Genomic DNA, 23,364 nt, shown 5'->3' with positions numbered 1-23,364 from the left:
ATATTAATTGAAAGAAGAGCTGTGTTATTTCCATAGTTTTTTCCAATATGAGTGTGTCACAGAAATGCTCAAAGAACAACCGACAGCAAGAGATGATGCAAGAAAGATGAAATATGTTGTGGAGAGCCGTGCTTACAAAATTCTGAGAGGCCATGTGTAAAAATGAGTCAGGAAACATATTTCACCTCCAGCATGTGTTTAAATCATCTGCATCCATACTCCTCAAGCCTCAAGCCAAGACTGTGTGTGGCGGAGGGTACCTTGAGTACCTCTGTCGGTTCTGCCTTCTATTCCAGTCTCGTATTGTTCGTGGAAATAAAGATTGTCGGAATGCCTCTGTGTTGGATCTAATCTCTCTGATTTTATCCTCATGGTCTCTTCGCGAGATATACGTAGGAGGGAGCAATATACTGCTTGACTCCTCGGTGAAGGTATGTTCTCGAAACTTCAACAAAAGCCTGTACCGAGCCACTGAGTGTCTCTCTTGCAGAGTCTTCCACTGGAGTTTATCTATCATCTCTGCTAAAATTACGCAAATTCAGGCACACCCAGACAGTCTCCTTCCTCTTGTACTATCTGCGAATGGAATGGGAGAGAGTAAGTGAGACTGGCACAATATGCCCCCCCTCACACCACCACCACCACCACCACCACCACCACCGCCACCACCGCCACCTCCTCCTCCTCCTCCTCCTCCACCACCACCACTTACTGGAATACAGATGTAGATAAAAATGTACATGTAGATTTACAGACATTCACATTGTCTGTTCTTGTCTCTTAACAGAGGAAATGAAAGGGCTTGAAATTTCTGTATGTTTTTTTGTATTAGTATGTTATTTTTTATCCTTTCTTACTTCTGCAGATTTATCAGCATTGTTGAATGCTAACCATAGATATTTTCAGATGTTTTTGTTTATTGTGCAAGTGAATTAAACAAAACTATAAATTTTCTTTGTTTGACACTCCAGAAAATGAGTTTAAACAGAAGTACTTAGGACTGAATCGAGCACTGAAGAGGGAAAATGAAGTACCAATGGCTAATGCTAAAATACCAGATGTTGAATTACCAGTTGAATTTGATTGGAGGCACTACAATGTTGTTACCCCTGTAAAGAACCAGGTAAACAGATGAATTTCTTAGTATTGTGGGACAATGTTGTTTCATATATCTTAAAAAGTACTGCACTGATTTTCTTTCAGAAAGGTCTTATCAGATGCCATCACCTTCTAAGGTGCATAAAAAATAAAGGCTTAGCAGCATATAATTATGATTTGTGCCTTATAAGTTTGAAAATTGGTACTAGTAACTTCTAATTATTTTCAAAACAGTCCTGCATCTCTTTATTTCTGTGGAGTCTTCTGTCTCCTCCAAAAAGGTGCAAATTATAGAATTTATTATCTGTTTTTCTAGGCATAAGGAGTGACATATTTGAGCACTAAAAACTCAAATACGAAGTTTTAGGGTGGCGAGCACCAAACTAGTATAAATTGCTCTTGTAATAACTCTTACTTCTTTAGTCTTCTGTAGCAATATACTCTTTTAGTAACTGTTGGAGAGTTCAATATTCCTATTTACTTCCTTAGTTGTAACAAAAGTAGTAATGCCTTTTTACTAAAGAAGTAAGCCATTTCTGCACATTGCTGGCACATGCATTACATTCCCTCTCGGAAAATATTGTTTGTTGGCAGACATAATTGCATCACCTCTTGCGTAATTTATGTCCATCACTATAATTTAGAAGCTAGAAAGGATTATTAAATTGAGTTATTAAAATTAGAAAATTAAATGCTATTGTACTAATTAATGATAAGATTTATGTATTATAAAAAAGATACGTGCTATTAATGGATGACTCTATTGTTAACCACACCATCTACAGCTACCAACGTCCTTTGTTGGTTGGTGGCACATATTAATTCAAGTGCCAGTTTGAGGTATGAGCTAGCAGCAACATGGAGGTAGAAAAGAAACATTAAAAAAAAATAAAATGAAAAAGAGTGGTTTGCTGAAATAATGAAAAAGTATTATAACTACTATTGAATCTAAAAAGCACATTGTCAACATGCTAAAAAGGAAAAAGGATGCTTGGGAAAAATGTAGAAGCTCTTACACAAAGATCACAATAGCAGCTTAAAGTAATTTGGAAGGGCATGAAAATGAAAGCTAAATATAATAGAGAACAATTTCAAACTGACGTTGGAATAGACGAGATGAAGATTGGCGATATAAGCCAAATGGTTGTTGATATGATCCCACAAGTTTTCAAGGGGATAGCTGGAGTCAATGACAATGACACATCTGAAAATAATGTGATATTTTCAAGTAACTTCAATGATGATAACTGCTCTGATGGTAACAATGAAACTGCCGAAGGTGGAACTTTATTGCATAGTCATGAACCTCAACCTGAATTCTGTAGTGGGAGCCTATCAGAAGATGCACCCAGCAAAAGAGGGAGAGTACGTGCGATTGTAGTGAATAAGCGAGAGTTGTTGAAGAAAGCAGGCGAGCTTCATTCCTTAAAAATGTGTTTAATACAAGAGGAATACAATGCAAAAACGTTATTAATGGAAAGACAAATGGGAATCGTGGAAGAAGAGCATAACCTTAAAATGGAAATAATGAAAAAGTTCAAGAACGTAATGGAGCAAACTTCAGGTTCCAATTCTTCAGCCAATGTGCTCGAGAAATTTGGGTTTTTGTGAATGAATAAGAAAATATACATATGTATAAAACCTCTTTTATTTCCCTGATATTTTTTCAAATGTTTAATTTGTTCTTGCTTCTTGTGTGGTATAATATTTGAGTTTATCATTTCAGCATCGGTACTAATTTTTGTTAATACCACTTCTAATATTTATCTGAATTTGCAATATTATAAAAGAAATTTTTTTAGAAATAATCAAAACATTGTATGACTTCATATACTCAATTAAGAAATAAAATGAGAATGTTAATCCCGCAGCAAAAAAAAAAGAACATAATTATAAAGTCACACATAAATAAAATGAGTCACTTTTCACTGCAGTAGTGACAATCCAGTGGCTTATTTATTCATTTAAGAAGGAAAAGTCATGACACTAACTTATAATTTTACTAGCAAACTAGGTACAATTTTAATTAAAGTAATTGAGTGTGATAGACTGACTGACAGCTTGGCCTACAGCACCTGCTTCTGGCTTAAATGCATATTGTTTGATGGCATTCACCTCCACAGCATCAGGGTGAAACTCGTCTCTACCTTCTGTTCAAAAGTTGTGTATAACTTTACAGCAGCCACAATAACTTTTCCACACTTGTTTGGCTTAAATCGCATTGTTTTAATGAGAATTTTGAAACGTGTCTTCAAACACCGAGTGCTTACTCTATTACACATCTGGTAGCAATATGGGCTCTATTGTAGCGGTGTTCGACTCCTGTGTGGGCTCAGAACACAGGTGTCATAAGATGTTTGGAGAGAGCATGTCCACTATCTCCAACAAGCAACCCATCACATTGTCTATTTTCAAATTCTGCAGCTACTCTACTATTGTCCCAAATGCGTGCATCATGCGTGGAACCCATCCAGCGACTTACCATCTTCAAACTCTTCATATTGGCATCATAGATGATTTGTGTACTGCTAGAAAAGAAATTCCTGCAATTTCTGTATAGTTCTGCTTGTGTTCCAGAAGGACAAAGTAAGGGTATATTTACACAATCTGTGCCCCTATTGACATTTGGGAATCCACCAGTTCAATAGAATTCCCTTTTGTTCTTTAATACATTTTCTTGGCTCTGTGGCATGGACACATACAGTGGTTTTAAGGCAATTAAACTGTTTATCACAGTGCTAAAAGCTCTTCCAGCAGTAGTACGATGAATATTAATGAGATCCCCTGCTACAATTTGATAAATACCTGTGCGAAAGATTCACAGTCCACAAAGAAGTTGCAGCTGCAGCCTAGGAGACAAATCACGGTTCCTATTGGAATTATGCTGCCGTAACAGCTCAAGCATACCAAGCAGCAACTCAAAATGTTCCTCATGAAACCCAAACCACTCTTTGAAATCACTGTCACTATACATCACAAATGGGTCTCTTCATTCCATTACAACCCTCATTCTTGGGATGTTCATCTCTTCTTCCATCTCCATATATTCTTTGTAGTCCAGGTAATCCATAGAATTCAACACTTAAAGCACATAACTCAAAGATCGCACCTTACTCTCTTACTCTCCTCCTACTACTGCCTAGGTGTAAATTTTGGCCTTACTTCTTTGTTAAGTCACTAAGGTAGTAGTGTACTTTTAAGTGGTGCTCTCCACCAATAATGGAGTAAATAAATTTACTTCAGAAGTAAATGAAAAATTTATTCCTGGAGTAATTTACTCCTTCAGTTCAGTACTTTCCATTGGAAGTCGCCGATTCCCGTCTCTCGTAGTAACTTACTACTTTAGTTTCACTTACTCCTGGTTTGTGCTCGCCACCCTAAGAGTCACTTACTTCCAGCTTATAAGTTTGCAAGCTACAAGTGTCTGCCACACAGTATTCCAAATATTTCTTCCAAGCAACAGTTTAAAACATGTCATGTAGTACTTAAAATTGTTTTATTTAATTAATTAATTTACTAATTAAAACTGTGGACACCAACCTTTTATGGACAGGGCTCTTCCAATTTGTCATAAAATAACTAACTCATGCATTCTACTCGCCATTGCCTCTTGATTCACTAATTCCATTGCATTCAGGCCCACAGTTTTTGACCTGCTATGAATACTCATTGCAGTAAACATTTTGTGAGGAGTAACAAATTTAAAATGTTAAAGATTAATGACTTGAAAACTTCTGTAAGAGATACCTGAACCACAGATGTGGACAATTGTATATTTTTAAAAGCAGTGATGAAACTAAAAGACAGAAGGAATGTATAAATGACCAAAACAATTTGTACGAAGATTCAGATACAGACTTAAATATACGTCATAAATTACTACACAAATAGTCTGAACTGAGATACATAATAAAATAAATAATGAATAGGAAAACCATCCTCCACAATGCAGAAGTAAGGCATAATTTCATTGATTTCATCCTGGTCAGTACATAGAATAAAGTTTTGCTCCTGAAGTATGTAAGGTGCATGTGATGGTTGGTAACATTACAATGTTCTGCAGAGATATTAACACACTGATTTCTCTTTGGATGGTATACAAGAGCAAACTGTCAAAACTTTGAACTTTTTTTAGATGATAGTAAGATTGTTTATTCATGATCACTAAATTGGTGAAAATATAGCCTTGTGAAATTTTTCAGTAAAAGGTAATAACCCTGTTCTGTGCTGTAAATTTTAGTAGGTAAGTAAGGTGATGTTATTACTATGTCTCACTTGTGAGCAAATTTTTGTGACGTATGCCTGAAATATTTTCAGGGAATGTGTGGGTCATGTTGGGCATTCTCTGTCACTGGCAATGTGGAAGGGCAGTGGGCAATTAATAAAGGAGAGCTACTATCACTCTCTGAACAAGGTGAGTCTATTATTCATTTTAAGTGTCCTTTACTGATAACATGCACAGAAGCTTGGTATTTCTGACAACCTCTGTGTTTCACTGAGCTCCACTCGATGCTACTCTCTACATCTACATGATTTCTTCACAGTTCACACTTAAGTGCCTGGCACAGTGTAAGAGAACAAGATGGAACCATCTTACTTGTTCTTATACCACTCCTGACACCAGTATTATTATTTTTTTCTTTTCCAGTATCTGTTCATTGCTAATGCATGTACTATGTGCACACAAACTTATTAGATTTTTATTCATGAAATATTTCACCGAATTTCATTATTCACAGTATAATTTACAGGCTAAACTATTTATTGTCCATGTTTCACTTCCATGTATGTTAACAAATTTCTCTTCTTCAGAAATGCTTTCCTTGCCATTGCCAGTTTACATTTTATATCCTCTCTACTTCGACCATCATCAGTTATTTTGCTCCCCAAATAGCAAAACTCCTTTACTACTTTATGTGTCTTATTTCCTAATCTAATTCCCTCAGCATCACCCGACTTAATTTGACTACATTCCATTATCCTTGTTTTGCTTTTGTTGATGTTCATCTTATACCCTCCTTTCAAGACACTGTCCATTCCATTCAACTGTTCTTCCAAGTCCTTTTGCTGTCTCTGACAGACTTACAATGTCATCGGCGAACCTCAAAGTTTTTATTACTTCTCCATGGATTTTAATACCTACTCTGAACTTGACATCTTGTCAGTGGAAAATGAACGTTTTACAGCAACAAAAATTTTAAGACCTAAAGATGACAGCATAGTCTATCAAAACTGGTTGTCTTAAATAAAGAAATATTTTATGCATTCTTGGCTGTTGTATGGTTCTTAACAATTAAAAAGTACGCTCTTCAGTATATTCAAAACGAAAAAAATAAAAAAAGCGTGTCATTGAACTGAACTTAGTGTTGGAAATGCCGTGTGGCTAGGGCATCCCGTCAGGTAGACCGTTCACCTTGTGCAAGTCTTTCGAGTTGATGCCACTTCAGAGACTTGCGTGTTGATGGGGACGAAGTGATGATGATAAGGACAACGGAGCACCCAGTCCCTGAGCGGAGAAAATCTCCGACCCAACTGGGAATCGAACCCAGGCCGTTAGGTATGACATTCTGTCGCGCTGCCCACTCAGCTACCAGGGGCGGACCAACTTAGTGTTAATAAATGTGAAGAGGACAATGGGTCAGAGAAATTCAACAAGATCTTAAACCTATTGGACTCCAGATAACAGATGCAGATAACAAAGATAAAATTAATACTCTTCTGAAGAACTACAGATTTTTAGCAAAGGTTACATGTAGAAGATCTAGATTTCAGATGAATTGAGAAGTTTACAATCACAAAGAATGAAGAATTGTTGTATTGAGTAGATCACAAGAACTGAACACTACAACCTTCAAAGAAAAATTGAACATGGAATGAGAAAGAGGTCCAATGTGGACAATAAAGTTTTTAATAATGTAATCACAGTTCACCACATTCAATAATCAAAGGAAGAATGTTAAAGAAAAAATCTGTCAAGGTAGGGGCGTATGAAACAGGTCAATAAATTGAAAGAGGATAAAAGGCACTACTTTCAACCTATATCTTTAGAGTTTCACTTTAAAAAAAATCGCAGAAATGAACACTTTAATCTATCTTTGTGAGCTCTGATTTTTCTTTTATTTCATCATGATGCTCATTTCTCAGTATGTAAGAGGGAGAAACAAAGTATTTTGCTTCAGTGAAAATGTCTTCTTTTAATGTTTTCCATATGAAGGGTTATAGATTGCTTCCAACCATGTAGAGGAGGCATTGAGCAACAGACAAGTACATTGAATGTGGAATGTTGTATATATTTGAGCTATTGCATGAAGGCATCTTTCCATCATACATCCATTCATACACACATAACCCACACACGTTTGACCACTGGAAATGGATGGCTTTTGAAGCAAGATAGTTGTTGTGATTAATTTAATATTTAAAAGATCACTTGAACTATTGAGAGGTGTCAGGAAATGTGTGTTAATTATATTATGCATTGTCTAAACTGATATAACTACAATCAGTGTGAAATACAGCTAAATAATTTTTGAAATATTGTTATGAATATGCTCCAACATAGAACCATGAACTGAGGTGGGAGTGGAATAGCTGGCAGGGTTATTCTGCAGTTATGGAGTGGTAGAGCCATGACGTGGCAGTTCTTACGCTGTTGTAAGATGAATTGTGGTTGTGAGTTGAGAATTGTTGATGCACTATTGTTCGGTATTGTTTGGTATTTGGTGTTTTGGATTGTTCCAAGCGTATGGTGGTAGACAGGTTCAAAGTTGATGAGATGAAAACACTGACTAGTTATATGGTCATTAGACAATGCTCTTAAGGTGTGTTATTTGCATAACATTTAATCTCCTAAAGCTACAGAAATACAATAGGCTGTAAAGACTTTGTTAGTTGATTTTAAAACCTAAACAAGCTCAGAAAGTCAAACTATTTGTATGCCACTACACAGTGGTCAGCTTGTGATGTCATTCGTCCACTGCCAGAGATTACGAAGCTGTGTCGATGTGTGTTATGGAGCTTATACTGCAGAATAGTTGATGCTGTTTGCCCCTACTTAGTGCTAAGGTGCACAACTTGTCATAATTTCAGTTCTTAATCTTCTTTGTTAAGGTCTCCCCCCCCCCCCCCCCCCTGCCCTTCACCGCTCTGTACATTCTAGTATGTTAACGATTGGACCTTAATGAAAGTGCAGTGTCACTGAATCAAATATGAAAGTTCCCTGGTTCCACTGCATTATTTACTATTGCTGAGTTACTGTGTAGCCCAGATGATAAACACTTTTGTGTTCTTAAAGTCAGATGTTAATGTTTGCTGTGTAGGGGAAAAGTTATGTACTGTATCTTTTTATGAATTGTGTAAACTTTCATTATGTGTTTTGTTTGCATTTCAAAAGTTCGTGTGTTGGTTTGTATGTTATACAAATAGAGGGTGTACGAGGTGAGTGACACAAAGAGCATGTGATTAAACCTTAAGAGGAGAAAGCCAGTGAAAATTAATTTGCTATACTTTTCAGGACTGGCTCATAACATACTTTGGGAAGTAGTATTCTATTTTCAGTTCTTTTTGTTTCTGTTTCTCTTGCAGAATTGGTTGACTGTGATACTTTGGATAACGGCTGTGAAGGAGGACTACCAGATAACGCATACCGAGCCATTGAGAAACTGGGGGGATTAGAAACGGAAAAAGATTATCCATATGAAGGCGAGGATGAGAAATGTCATTTCAACAGGAGTGAAGTGCTAGTCACCATACAAGGAGCAGTAAACATCAGTACCAATGAGACAAAAATGGCACAGTGGCTGGTGAAGAATGGCCCAATATCCATTGGGATTAATGCAAATGCCATGCAGGTATGTTATTTGAGCTCATCAAAACTAAATGCCCCTCACCTCCTCTGTCTATATTGGATGATGTGACTATTATATTTTATTGATGCTAAGCTCATAAACAGGAATTGGTTTCTCATAAAGATAGCACTAACTCAGATAGCCAATGTGAAGATACTGGTTTTGCTTTAGAGACAATGGTGGTTAAAATCCTTATCTGGCCAGAAAGATTGTAGGTTCTTTCCCCCTAATTTGCTTAATGCAAATGCCAGAACGGTCATTGTTCTGTAAGCTTTATAATACCTGTCTACTCACAAGCTATTAGGGGGATTCTCTTCTGTCAGTGCTTGATAGGCTTATGTTTTATAATGGGTGAACCTGTCACTCAAAATGTTGGGACCACAGGTAGTAAACTGAGAAAAAAGTCGAAAAACACATTACTTATGGGAAAACTTCTGCAAGTTCTGACTATAAAAGAAAGCCATCCTAACACATGAAGGCCTCAGCTTGCTTAATTTTTCAATTTTGTCCAAAGATTTTCTGAATGACAACATTTTTCTGCACCGACTGCATTGATCAGATTAAATACCGCTTTATTCTGTAATCACTATTGAACAGTTCTGGCATTGTAACCATTTTCAAGCGATTGTCTCCGAGTGACCATTCATTGCATATCACAGGAGTGACTATTTCCTTCAGTGATTAACGCAAACCACCTCAGCTGTATTATTACACATTTATTGCGTTAGAAAGGTTTCGTGCATATGACATCTTCAGGTTATTCAGTTATGAACGAGTCACAACACACACGGTCCTGTTGGTGTTTGTAATGTTAAAGACCAAATCCAAAAGTGATAATCATAAACATTTTGCCGACTATCTAGTGGAAGTGTGGTGAGAACACACGGCATGCTGCATACAGGGACCTAATTATGAGTTACAGAATATAATTAAATTCATCTTCATTTATCTAATAGGAAAGAATAGCATTACGAGTTGCAAAAATTAAACAGAACGTGTGATGATATACACAGGATTAGCCTAGGAAAAGGAAACAGAAATGTGTGGGAAAGAGATGATCTGTCTCTATTTAAAAAACTTTTCTAGAGAATAAGGAGTGTTTTCAAGCAATAATTTTTTAAATTACTTTTGAATAATTTTTTGTCTGAAAAGAGAGAGGGGGGAGGGAGTTTATGGAAATTATTTTGTTTATTGCTGACAATTTTATTATGTGTTTCATAAAATTACTTAAACTGCACATTTCTTTTCATGTACAACTTGTTTGCAGTTTTACTTGGGTGGTGTGTCCCATCCCTGGAAGTTCCTGTGTGATCCTGATAATCTAGACCATGGTGTTCTCATAGTTGGATTTGGTGTCCACAGTAAGTAAATTATACAACAAATAGAGCAAGTATTATGTATATAATATTTGTGAAATATTTCTTGTTTGATAAATGGGGTAATATAGAATCAAACAACATATGTCTACAAGCAGATATATACTATTTTTACTTTCTTTTTATAGCCAACATTTATTTAGTCGACCAAATAATCCAGAAATTGAATGAAATAATCCACTTGAAGTAAAAATTGACTAAACACAATGTTAAGAATATTATTATTTGCAGACAATCAGATTATGATGGCTGTAAGTGAAGATTATGTACAGAAATCTGGATATAAACTTCAAAACATTCTTAGAAAGTATAATATAAAAGATTCATAATCTTTCCAGAGTAAAAAAAATCCAGTAAATAATAAAACAATAGAACTGGTAACAGACACTATATATTTGGGCACAAATATTTCACAGTTTGCAAGCTGGACAGACAGAGATAGGAATGTAACAAAGTATAATAGACTAAATGGAACATTAAAAAGAAAATTTAGTAAATGAATGGCAAAGAAATACAAATCAGATTTTAAAAAATGTGATATTGGCAGCTGGAGATATGTGATCTTTGTAAATGTTTGTATAATTATTTATTACATCACACTCACTTATACGTATAAAAAATATTCATATTACTGGTTTCAATAAGTATTTGACACCTTTAGATGTTCTTGGTCCACTAAAAAGCTCCGTACAGATACATAAGCAAATATAGTTATACAACTTTGAACTTCATTTATAAAAAAAACTATAACAAGAATGCAAATAACTTTCAAAATTAAAAAACTTTAAAAATTAAAACATATTAAATTAAAAAGTAGTATGGTAAATTAAATACATATGTACACAATAGCATCTGGCCTACGTATATTTTTTTACATTTGCTACACTTGAGTTGGTGTACATCCGAATTTGCAAATACATTTTTGTTATCATCAATGTTGTGATGTAGTTGTATTTTAAGTTGTTTTGATGTCTGGAAACATGTTTTAAGTTTGCTGTTATGATAATATTTTGCAACCTTGTTGGCTGCCTGACTGTAATAAGGCATTGACAGATATGTCATTTCTTCATCCTTAGTATAGAGTTTATCAATGAAAATAATCAATTTTTGAAAATATAATGTAATTGGATTGATAAAAAAAATCTGCTCACCAATCAATGGCAGGAGAACACACATATAAAAGGTATTACAGTTTACAAGTGTTTAGAGCCAGTTGCTCCTTCTTTTGGCAGAAGGGTTGAAGAGGAAGGAAAAGGACTGGTGTGTTTTGGGAAAAGAGGTAGAGTTCGGAAAAGTCGCCCAGAACCCAGGGTCAGGGCAAGACGTACCAGACGGGATGAGAAGGAAAGCTTGATTGTTGGGGACTGCGCTGAATGAGATTTGAAAGCCTGAGAGCTTAAAGGTGGAAGATAGGATAATACATAAGACAGAGATTGCTATTAAAACATCATGCTCAAGTTAATTAGAGCAAAAAACTAAGTGAATTGTATCTAATAGAGGTAGGAGTGGGATGGTGAAGTCTAGACAGATCATAAGATGAAAGCTGTAGAAAACTAGTGAATAGTTACTATGAAGAAACTCTGAGACTGAAGAAATTAACGTAAATTAAGGCCAGGTGGGTGGCGAGAACCGATGATGTGTTGTAGCTTCAGTTCCACCTGCAAAGTTCTGAGACACTGGTGTCAGGAGAAAGAATCCAGATGGCTCGTGTGGTGAAACAGGTACCGAGGTCATGACTGTCATGTTATTGAGCATGCTGTGCAACAAGATATTGTGTGTTGCCAGTGTACACCCTCCGCTTATGTCCATTCATCCTAACTAATAACTAGGTGATAGTCAAGCCGATGTAAAAGGCCGAGCAGTGTTTACATAACAGCTAGTATATGATCTGTCATTTCACAGGTGGCTCTCCCTTTGATAGTATACGTCCATTCCATCCAACATTTTGCCCACCATACCTAGAATAGTTTTTTGTCGCTCTGCTAATCTCCGCAATATCTGTGTCAGACCCTATGCTCCATCTGCACCCATCTCCGTATCATGTGACACTTCTCCCTGTGACTGTCCTCACTGCAAGACTTGCTCAGTGCACCCTCGTACCACCACTTATACCAGCCCTGTAACTGGCAAAACTTATACTGTAAAGGGAGAGCCACATGCCATATACTAGCTTTTATGTAAACATTGTTTGGCCATTTACACTGACTTGACTTTTACTATGTTATTAGTTAGGATTAATGGGTATAGGCAGAGGATGTATACTGACAACACACAATATCCTGTTGCAGAGCATGCTCTACAACATGACAGTTGTGACCTCAATGCCTGTTTCACCACACATGCCACCTGGATTCTTCCCTCAGACACCAGGTTGTCAGAACTCCGCAGATGGAAACTGGTGCTACAACATATCCTTGGTTCTCGCCACCCGTGTGGCCTTAGTTTATGTAAACTTTTTTGGTCTCAGCGTTTCTTCTCAGTAACTATTTCTTTCTTCAATCCCTTTCAGTGTTCTACACCTTTCATTTTCTGACCTGTCTGGTTTTCATCGTCCCTCTCCCACTCTATTACATGCAATGCACATAGCTTTTCTCTCTTATTAACTAGTGCTCTCAGCTTTTCAAATCTCATCCAGTACAGTCCCCTACAATCAGTCATCCCTTTTCATCCTGTCCAGAAAGTCGCCCCTGACCTAGGGTTCTTGGTGAATTTTCTGAAATCCACTGCTTTTCCTAAACCTCACCAGTCTTTTTGCTTCTCCCCTCTTCCTTCCCCTTCAGCTCTTCTGCCATGCCACTGGCTCTGAAAGCTTGCAAATTGTATTACTCTCACTCTTTGGTGAGCAGATTTTTTTATCTATCCAATTACATTATATTAGTATAGAGTTTCCTCTTTCTTCTGAGTGGTGGTATTTGCCATTTCCTTCTCTCTCTCTCTCTCTCTCTCTCTCTCTCTCTCTCTCTCTCTCTCTCTCTCCTTTTATATTATTGCTATGTGATAGTTTCTGTGTCCGCTTTTCAGTTGTCTTTGTTTTAAGGTTTTAAGTTTATTAATTAGTTCATGTTCAAAGTGACAATTTCAGTATTCTAGTGATAAGGGCATGAAATTATGCATTTTTATGTTGTTGCAAATGGCACGATTGTATAGTAGTAATGGAAATAGTGGTAATAAGCTTTCTAAAATGGATATTTCATGTATGCTTCTAATTTTGTGACTGTCAAAATTAAAGGTCGCTCTTCTCAGACTTTTGTCAAGTTATCTCTTTTCTATCCACAGGTTTGTCAAACAAGCCTGTAAACATACCAACAAAGATTGTCAGTTTAACCTCACTTTTGAAGCGAAATGTTCGTTTTATGAAGTATTTTGACACTAGTTGGAATATAGCTAATTTAACACCCAAAACAGATTTTCTAAAAATGCATTGTACTAAAGCAAATGCTTATTTCTTACATATGCCAGGTATCATGATGTAATGAATGAATGCAGCATAAGAGAGTTTAGAACTAGATTAAGGTCAGTCAACTGGAATGACATCTTATACAAAGGTATGTGTGTGAATAACACAAGGTATTACTGACTACCTGAAACTGCCATGGACGTGTTCATTTCATCACAAGATCCACTGAATTTTTTATCTGAAGTTCCTGAATTCTTCTCTCTCCTTTCTTTGGGAGATAAACTCCTCGTGAAAGAACGAAAGCGGATGCCAAGTCTGTCTATTAAAAAATCTTACGTAATATTTGTAAGATGTTTCCAAACACAGTGGTACAATTCAGAACCATTGTAAGGAACAAACTTTTTCATTTTCACTCTGTACTATTTGGAATGGGCAATGACTGGTTTGAACGGAATAATTGGGGAGTTGGTGAAAGGAGTCTTCAGAATTTCCTTCTGAAAGCTAAAAAGCATGAATATTTCATTTTATATATCAGAGCATCTGTTTAACACCATCTCCTAGGTACAGTAAGAATTGAGTATGCTGTTTCAGAAGCAACATGCCTGGAATCTTTGAAACATAACGAGAAGGTTGAGCGAAACAAAAGTATATTGAAGAAACTTTATTCGACTATCTGCTTTTTAGCATGGCATGAGTTACCTCTTTGTGGTCATGATGAATCTGAAGTAATAGTAAATAAAGGAAATTATTTAGAACTTCTTGATTTCTTGGCAGAAAAAGAACCATACATGAAAGATCATTTAGCATCCGAGGGAGTATTTAAAGGCATTCCCTCTGACACAAAGAATGAATTAATTGCTTGTATTATGTATGTTATTAAAGAACAAACTCAAATGAAGTTAAAAATTGTCGTTTTATATCACGGATGTCTCAACTAGAAGTCAAATGAGTGTAATTTTTCATTTTGCAAATAATGAATCAGAAGAAATACGAGATAGATGCATACAGTTTTAGGATGTATCCCAAGGGCTAGAGTGCACAAGGCATAGCCACTGTTTTGTTGTAAGTGCTAAGCAGTTGGAATATTAATAGAAACAATTTAGTATTGCAAACATATGACGATTGCAATACAATGGCAGGGAACATTATTATGGTGTCTACCTTATTGTGAATCAAGTTTATTCTCATGCTCTCTCTATCCACTGCTACACACATCAGCTGAACCTAGTCCTCCTCTGAGCTTGTAAAAATAAATATATAAAAAAATAATAATGCAACTAAAAATTTTTGTGGCAAATCTGTCAGGATTTCATGTATTTTTTTAGCCATTCCATTAAACAAATTGAACTTCTGATGAAAAGGGGATTTAAATTACCAAGTCTTTGTGAAACAAGGTGGAATTTTCATTCACACACTGTACAAAGCATTATTCTTCACTATACAGACCTGAGAGCAGCATTTTATGATGTGATAAACAATGAAGGATGGGATGATAATTATTTACATCAAGCAATTGGGCTAAATAGTATACCGAATGATTAAACTTTTCTTTCTCTACTGCAGCTGTACAATTCGATTTTCCAGCATACAAGTATCTTGTTTGACATCTTGCAAAGTAAAATTGTGGACATAAGATGCCTATGTTCAAAACTGAAAGCAGCATTAAGGCTGTTGAAAGACTAAGATGTGAGGAAATTATTCTGAAATCCATAGTGGAAGCTAAGAGCCTTATAAATTCAGCGGGAGTAACTGAAATTAATTTTAATGGAACAGAAGCAAGTATTCAGAAATGGAGAATTCTAGCATTCAAAATAAATGACACAATAGTAGTAAAATCGGAAACTAGATTCCAAGACTTTCATGAAACAGATTTTACAGAAATTGTAAATAGGAGAAAGTTCTCAGGTTATTGTAAACCAAACAATTTTCTGAAATTTGAAGTTGAAAAACTTTAAAATATATCCTGGAAGAAACTGGAACAAGAACTTACATTTATTTACAGCATTGAGGATAAACGTCTACAGCCTCAGGACCTCCTTAAATCCATTATAAACAATGGATTAAAAAACATGTTCTCTGAATGTGTGAAGTTTCTATCATTAGTTCTTGCAGTTTCAGCAACCACCATGTCTTGCAAAAGAAGCATGAGTATATTAAAACGTATTAAAACCTACTTTTGCAACAGAGTGACAGACTGTCCACATTGGTGATTTTGGCTGTAGTGAGGAAAACTGTGAAAATCTTCAACCAAAGAGGGAAATGTGAAAATCTTCAACCAAAGAGGGAAATGTGAAAATCTTCAACCAAATGGCGGGAGTTCATCTCTCATGTTATCAATGTTTACTCCCAGAAAAAGGACAGGAGGATAGAATTAATCTATAAAACAATGTAATAGTGAGTTACTATGTGTTAATCTTTAGTGTGTAGCTGTTCAATATTTTTATTTATTTATTTATCATTGAGTGAGGTGGCACAGTGGTTAGCACACTGGACTCGCATTCGGGAGGACGATGGTTAAAACTGAGATCCAGCCATCCTGAATCCCTAAATCGCTTCAGGCAAATGCGGGATGGTTCCTTTGAAAGTGCACGGCCAACTTCCTTCCCCAACGTCCCCAAATCTGATGGGATCAATGACCTTACTGTTTGGTACCCTCCCCCAAATCAATCAACCAACCAACCAACCTTATTAACAATTTCTGTAGTAGTTTCAATTTTAGCAGAAATATGTAACTAAGTTACTTTTGCAGTGTTTCTATTTTATAAGTTTTTGTTTTAAGATTTTTTTATTTTTTTGAAATAGATAATTCACTGCCTACCCTACAAAAAAGTCACACTTTGCCACTGTGTGTGAACCATTTGTAACATCTAGTATGGGTTAAGCGCTCATCATTGTAGGCTGTGTGCATCATTTGGTGTGTCTTTGTAAAGGTTTTCTTGAGCTTCACACAAAATTTGATGCAGCTGTGTTGCTCCCGTAAGTCTTCCATCTCAAAATTCGCAAACTGTGCACCACAATGTTCTACTCATTACAGCACTGAGCAATAACTAACAGACATAAAACAACGAAGCTTCCGGCAGTTACACATTAAACACAGGCATGTGACCGAGCGACGTGGTGCAGTGGTTAGACACTGGACTCGCATTCGGGAGGACGACTGTTCAATCCCGCTTCCGGCCATCCTGATTTAGGTTTTCCGTGATTTCCCTAAATCACTTCAGGCAAATGCCGGGATGGTTCCTCTGAAAGGGCACGGCCAACTTCCTTCCCTAATCCGATGAGACCGATGACCACGCTGTCTGGTCCCCTTCCCCAAACAACCAACAACCAACAGGCATGTGCGGGATGCCAACCGCATTTTGGTCCAACACACCATTAGCACAAAACTACAAATGTCCGAGAATTTTTTGAACAGACCTTGTATTTATCCTCATTATAAGATGAGGTTTTCCCCCAAAATTCGTCATTCGAAAAATACAGGCTTGTCTTCAATTTGCTGCTGCTGAGGTCACCATTTTAGCATTGTGGAATCAATTAGTCAAAGGTTTTATCTACTACAGTAGCATTTTCTGCCACTCCAGCACAACAAACCATACCAAAAAGACTAATTTTGAGGAGATCTTTAACACGGTGTATCACTGAAACTGCATATTTTCATAATACGCAAGTATATATACGAAAAGCTTCAAATTCAGAGTATGTTGCCTTCTTAAGCAATAAAATTGAGATTGCGGCTGCCTGATTTACTTCTGCCAGCCAGTCAATGAAGAACACACATGATCTTATCAGCGCCAGCCGGGGTGGCCAAGTGGTTCTAGGCGCTACAGCCAGGAACCTGCGACCTCTACGGTTGCAGGTTCAAATCCTGCCTTGAGTATGGATGTGTGTGATGTCCTTAGGTTAGTTAGGTTTAAGTAGTTCTAAGTTCTAGGGGACTGATGACCTCAAAAGTTGAGTCCCATAGTGCTCAGAGCCATTTGAACCATTTTTGATCTTGTCAGCAAATCATATCATAGAACATTACGCATGCAGCTTGAATAAAATATGAATGGTTAATACCTAATATTAAAGATATTTTAAATCTGTCCCTGCAACTACAAGAAAATATTTATTTTGTTAATGTGTTTCATTTTATTGAAATAAAATGACAGATTGCAGATCACATCAGCAATGAAGGATATTTTCAGTGTGACTTGCTTTCTAGACAAAAAATAGTTTTATTACAAGAGATTTTGATTTTACTCATGGTATTTTATATTCTATTTTCACTTACATCAGGAAACTGTCTGGTTGCACATTTCTGAGGCATTCCTTGGTTTGGCACTACTGATACCTGCCTAATCCCACATTGTTTTGCAGTGCTATGCTTTTTTTGATGTTAAACACGACATAGTGCAGCACCACAAAGCAATATGGAAAAAGGCTGGAATCAACTGTACCAAACAAATAAATAACTCAAAAACATGTAGTCAGATGAAGTTCAGGACTGAGCGAGAATTGGACAGAAAACATTGTAAGTAAAAATCAACATTATTTGTAACAAACCATTTTTCAGTCTAGAAAGCAAGTGAAATTGTAAATATCTCTCATTGCAGACCACTAATGTTTTCTTTCAATAAAACAAAACCCATTCAGTGACAAAATATGCATTCTGTCGCAGATGCAAAGACATATTTGAAATATCTTCAATACATAGCAACTACGGACAATATGGCCACACAACTGAAGTTAATGTTTTAAATTAATTCATAAACAGTATTGTGAATTGTAAAGCTATCCCTTCGCAAGTTGTGGAATCCAATAGCACAACTCATCAGCAGCAATTACAGTAATATTCATTCCTGTCAAAAATATTAGGCTGTTTAGTCCCAAATATGTTGTGATTTCCGTTGCTCATGTGTGAGACCCTTAAAGCTACCAGTGCTCTACTGTACTGTTTATTTTTGAGGTTGGCTTCAATGTTAATCTGAAGTAACAAGATTTCTGCCAGTTTAGCTGTGGGAAGCCGAGAGGGCACCACATTGTTCCCATTAAGTATGATTATATTGTCAGCAGTCAAAAATGGTCAGAAATTACTTCCATGACTCAGTTGAGAAATGAGGATGTACAAATTTGCTTTTCCCAACTGGTTCACACAGGCAATACAATGCTAACTTTCTCTAAGTTGATGGTTATTCATGAAGCAGAGCAGAGGTCCAAGGCGCCTTGTCACAGTTCACATGGCTCCCCCTGTCGGAGGTTTGAGTCCTCCCTCGGGCATGTATGTGTTGTCCTTAGCATAAGTGAGTTTAAGTTCGATTAAGTAGTGTGTAAGCCTAGGGACCGATGACCTCAGCAGTTTGGTCCCATAGGAACTTACCACTACCACTATGAAGCAGAGGCCACAAACAGCTGTGCAGCAGGAAGAAAATTTGGTGCCACAGAAGTGAATGTTACCAGTTCTATGTGCCCAAGTTTCAGTGGATCAAAGGAGAGAAACTTTCATGCAGAGAAGGTTTCATTATTTGGAGCATCAGGAACATGCTGTAAATGCAAGATAAATACAATTAAGTCCCACTGAGTAAATTTCTTGAGTAAATTAATCAAATAAAGGCACAGGAGATACAAAAGAATTTTCCAACCACATGTGTCACAGAATTCAAAACAAGTATTGACTGCCACTTGAGGATGATGAAGAGAGTGGGCCAGGCTTACATGCAGAACTACACTAGCCTAGTGACTTCCCACTACATATGACAAAAAACTACTAGTATATGAGCAGTCAGTTATCAACCTTAGGAAACAGCATGTCTATTTGCTAGTGTAAATGGGCCATGTTAACAGGCACAGGACTCCACTGCCCATAGTCGAATTTGAATGTGGATTATCTGCTGGGCGTGAGGAAAGACAGAATAACAACATTTATTGATCAACCGCAATATGTTGGTTGTGGGCCCACTGGGCGAGGTTTGCTTCTGCTCGTAATTTTCTTGACGGCAATGATGGTGGTCAGCAGACTCTCACTATAACTCCAACTGTGCTGGCATTAATTGGAATCTGTTGACTCAGCAGTGACACTGTGGCCTTGCTGGGTCATACGGTGGTGCCTGGAACCACATGCCGGAGGCCTCTGTTGTGGTGGTGGTGGCAGATACAGGTAGCAGCGGTACAGGTCAGCACCCTGTCTCAGCAACAAACCCTGTCTGCAGCTCTTTGGCATTGGCAAGGCAAGGTCCCTGGTTCTGGCCCTGGTGACAGTATTTGTGTAGGCAGCGTCCCAGGACAATGGCGACAGTCTGTTACCACAACGTTCTCCAAGCAATGACTCCCATGACAGGCAGCTGACTGTTGATGGCGTCTGACAATAGTTACAGCACTGGTGTCACTCTGGCACCCCTTAGGCGATGACCTGCATTATGACAGTGACTATTAGTATGACTTCAATGACGGGGACGACTCCAAACTGGTGGCAGCGCTAAGTGACACAGGCTTCATGTCACTCCAGTGTCTTACAACAGCCGATGATGATGAGCTGGCTGCTGGTCCTTGTATATGACTTTCTGCTGTTGATGTCTGTGGTTCTTCTTCCCCAGTTGGCCGGTGGAATATTCTGGTGTAGCTTGGCTGTCCCAATTACTGCCCTTGATGTTGACAACCTGGTGTGTGGCCAGCTAGCCAGTAACACAGCATTCTCCTTCATGTTGCCTAACTTGGTGTTCTGCTGACCCACTTACGTCATGGTATCGTACCATTGAACTGCGCAACAGAATGTAACACACTTAAGACTTCTGGGTCCCAGTATTCCTTCACATTTTAACAAACTTAATTGCCGTAATCATTTGACCTTCTACACTCCCCCCTTCTATGGAAAGGATGCGTCCCTGCATTTTGCCTCCATTTCTATTTATTCTTGACTCTGTTTACATTTTATACCAATACCAGACTCGTACCTATTTACATGGTTCAGTTCCTTTGAAACTACATATTGTGGCCTAGTCACTGCTAATTACACCACAGTTCTCCCTCTTATACACAATTGTTCCTCATGGTCCTTGAGCACACTTGGTCTTTGCCTTCATGACTGTTCACTCATTATACTGCCTTGTTGGGGAGTGTCCCATTCTGATCGGTTCAAATGCTTAGGCTGAAGGTTGAGAATGCTGGAATTTGGGCAACTCTTCTCTTGAACAAGGAATATACAACCCCGATCACCACAAGGAATACACAAGCAGGTGATGTTACTGAACCAATGACTACCAATTGCTGCTGCTGCTGCTGCTGCTGCTGCTGCTTACTTCTGCAGCTTTTCATGTGCTCTAAGAGATGTTCCACGGCAACATGGCCATGTTAGATGACAATCATCTGATCCAGAGAGATGAACAGGTCCTCATCAATGGTATCATTAAGAACGAAAGGTGTTTAGTGGAAAAAACAGAGGAATGTAGGTCAGATACATAAATCAAGGCATGGACCATACTAAAGTCTCCAGTTCCCATTTTCGTAGCTGGTAATTGGAAAATAAATCCTAGTGTCACTCCTGCATCCCTGCTCTTCGTCCTTGCATATACCGATGATTTGGCATATTATACTGTTTCCTTCACCTCACTCTTTCCTTTTTCTCCTCTTTCTCCATTGATTCTCTCCCCCCCCCCCCCCCCCCCTTTCTACAGAAACTGGGGTCACAGGTCACACGAGGGAAATTGTCCATATCCCCCTTAAACGACCGAATTCGGCTCGTGGACTATCAAAGGGCAGATGAGGAGCTGCAATTTAACATTAACCAGTGATGTCATCTCTATTACCTGGTAAGGGTCATTATACCATTTTCCTTTTCAGCACACAAAGATTCATCAACATAACTCACTGACCCACATGGTACTTAGGTAACATTGATTTCACATCATGTGCCCTTTCCTGTTTCTCTAAAGCCTTCGTATTCATTTTTCTTACTTGTCTCCAGATAAGTTTCACTCTTCTGGCAAAATCCTTCCCAGACGAGATGTCTCCTTGTGGTGGGGCCTTGCAAAACTAAAATGGCGGCCACATATTGCACCCAGAAATTACTTCATATGGGGATAACTTTGTGCTCTGGCAAACTTTCAAGTTGTAGGCTGCGAAGATGTAGGCCAATAGAATGTCCCAATTGTTGTGCTGGGAATTTATACAAAAACTCAACATTTTCATGATTGTCCTGTGAACTTGTTCTGTGCGGCCAGTAACTTGAGTGTGCAGAGCGCTCGTCTGTAATTTCTTAATGCACACCAGTATGCATAGCTGCTGCATTAATTCTGACAAAAAATTTACGCCCTGATCCGTGAGTACGGTTTCAGGTGTCCCAAACTAAAGTATCCACTGATTGAATAGAGTCTATACCACCAATGTGGCTTGCTGGTCTGGTAAAATTATCATGAAAATGCAACGAGTGAAATGGTCAATAATGGTTAATACTTGCTGGTGTTTGTGCTAGGGGTTCTAGTATGTTCAATCCTACCATTTGGAGGAGCTTATCAGCTTCGGATAACCTGTTGTTGTTGTTGTTGTTGTGGTCTTCAGTCTTGAGACTGGTTTGATGCAGCTCTCCATGCTACTCTATCCTATGCAAGCTTCTTCATCTCCCAGTAGCTACTGCAGCATACATCCTTCTGAATCTGCTTAGTGTATTCATCTCTTGGTCTCCCTCTACGATTTTTACCCTCCACGCTGCCCTCCAATACTAAATTGGTGATCCCTCGATGTCTCAGAACATTTCCTACCAACTGATCCCTTCTTCTAGTTAAGTTGTGCCACAAGCTCCTCTTCTCCCCAATTCTATTCAATACCTCCTCATTAGTTATGTGATCTACCCACCTAATCTTCAGCATTCTTCTGTAGCACCACATTTCGAAAGCTTCTATTCTCTTCTTGTCTAAACTATTTATTGTCCATGTTTCACTTCCATACATGGCTACACTCCATACAAATACTTTCAGAAATGACTTCCTGACACTTACAGCTATACTCGATGTTAGCAAATTTTTCTTCTTCAGAAACACTTTCCTTGCCATTGCCAGTCTACAGTTTATATCCTCTCTACTTCGACCATCATCAGTTATTTTGCTTCCCAAATAGCTAAACTCCTTTACTACTTTAAGTGTCTCATTTCCTAATCTAATTCCCTCAGCATCACCCAACTTAATTAGACTACATTCCATTATCCTTGTTTTGCTTTTGTATATGTTCATCTTATACCCTCCTCTCATGACACTGTCCATTCCATTCAACTGCTCTTCCAAGTCCTTTGCTGTCTCTGACAGAATTACAATGTCATCGGCGAACCTCAAAGTTTTTATTTCTTCTCCATGGATTTTAATACCTACTCAGAACTTTTCTTTTGTTTCCTTTATTGCTTCTCAATATACAGATTGAGTAACGTCGGGGATAGGCTACAACCCTGTCTCACTCCCTTCCCAACCACTGCTTCCCTTTCATACCCCCTCGACTCTTATAACTGCCATCTGCTTTCTGTAGAAATTGTAAATAGCCTTTCGCTCCCTGTATTTTATCCCTGTCACCTTCAGAATTTGAAAGAGAGTATTCCAATCAACATTGTCAAAAGCTTTCTCCAAGTCTACAAATGCTAGAAACTTAGGTTTGCCTTTCCTTAATCTTTCTTCTAAGATAAGTCGTA

The 23,364-nt window shown here is 37.8% G+C and overlaps 1 protein-coding gene across 3 annotated transcripts in view; it reads left to right on the top strand.

The window, feature by feature from the left end:
• Positions 1 to 23,364, top strand: part of LOC124614071 — a 228,608-nt gene that overhangs the window by 190,253 nt on the left and 14,991 nt on the right. For all 3 annotated transcript variants that reach the window (XM_047142907.1, XM_047142908.1, XM_047142909.1), the window contains exons 21-24: positions 972 to 1,123; positions 5,416 to 5,512; positions 8,683 to 8,948; positions 10,213 to 10,306. In XM_047142907.1, the coding sequence (XP_046998863.1) occupies positions 972 to 1,123; positions 5,416 to 5,512; positions 8,683 to 8,948; positions 10,213 to 10,306 (609 nt within the window). The remainder of the gene's footprint in view (positions 1 to 971; positions 1,124 to 5,415; positions 5,513 to 8,682; positions 8,949 to 10,212; positions 10,307 to 23,364) is intronic.

The sequence above is a fragment of the Schistocerca americana genome, chromosome 4 (assembly GCF_021461395.2).
Source record: "Schistocerca americana isolate TAMUIC-IGC-003095 chromosome 4, iqSchAmer2.1, whole genome shotgun sequence".
NCBI classification, from domain to species: domain Eukaryota; kingdom Metazoa; phylum Arthropoda; class Insecta; order Orthoptera; family Acrididae; genus Schistocerca; species Schistocerca americana.
This window is presented reverse-complemented; position numbering and strand designations above follow the sequence as displayed.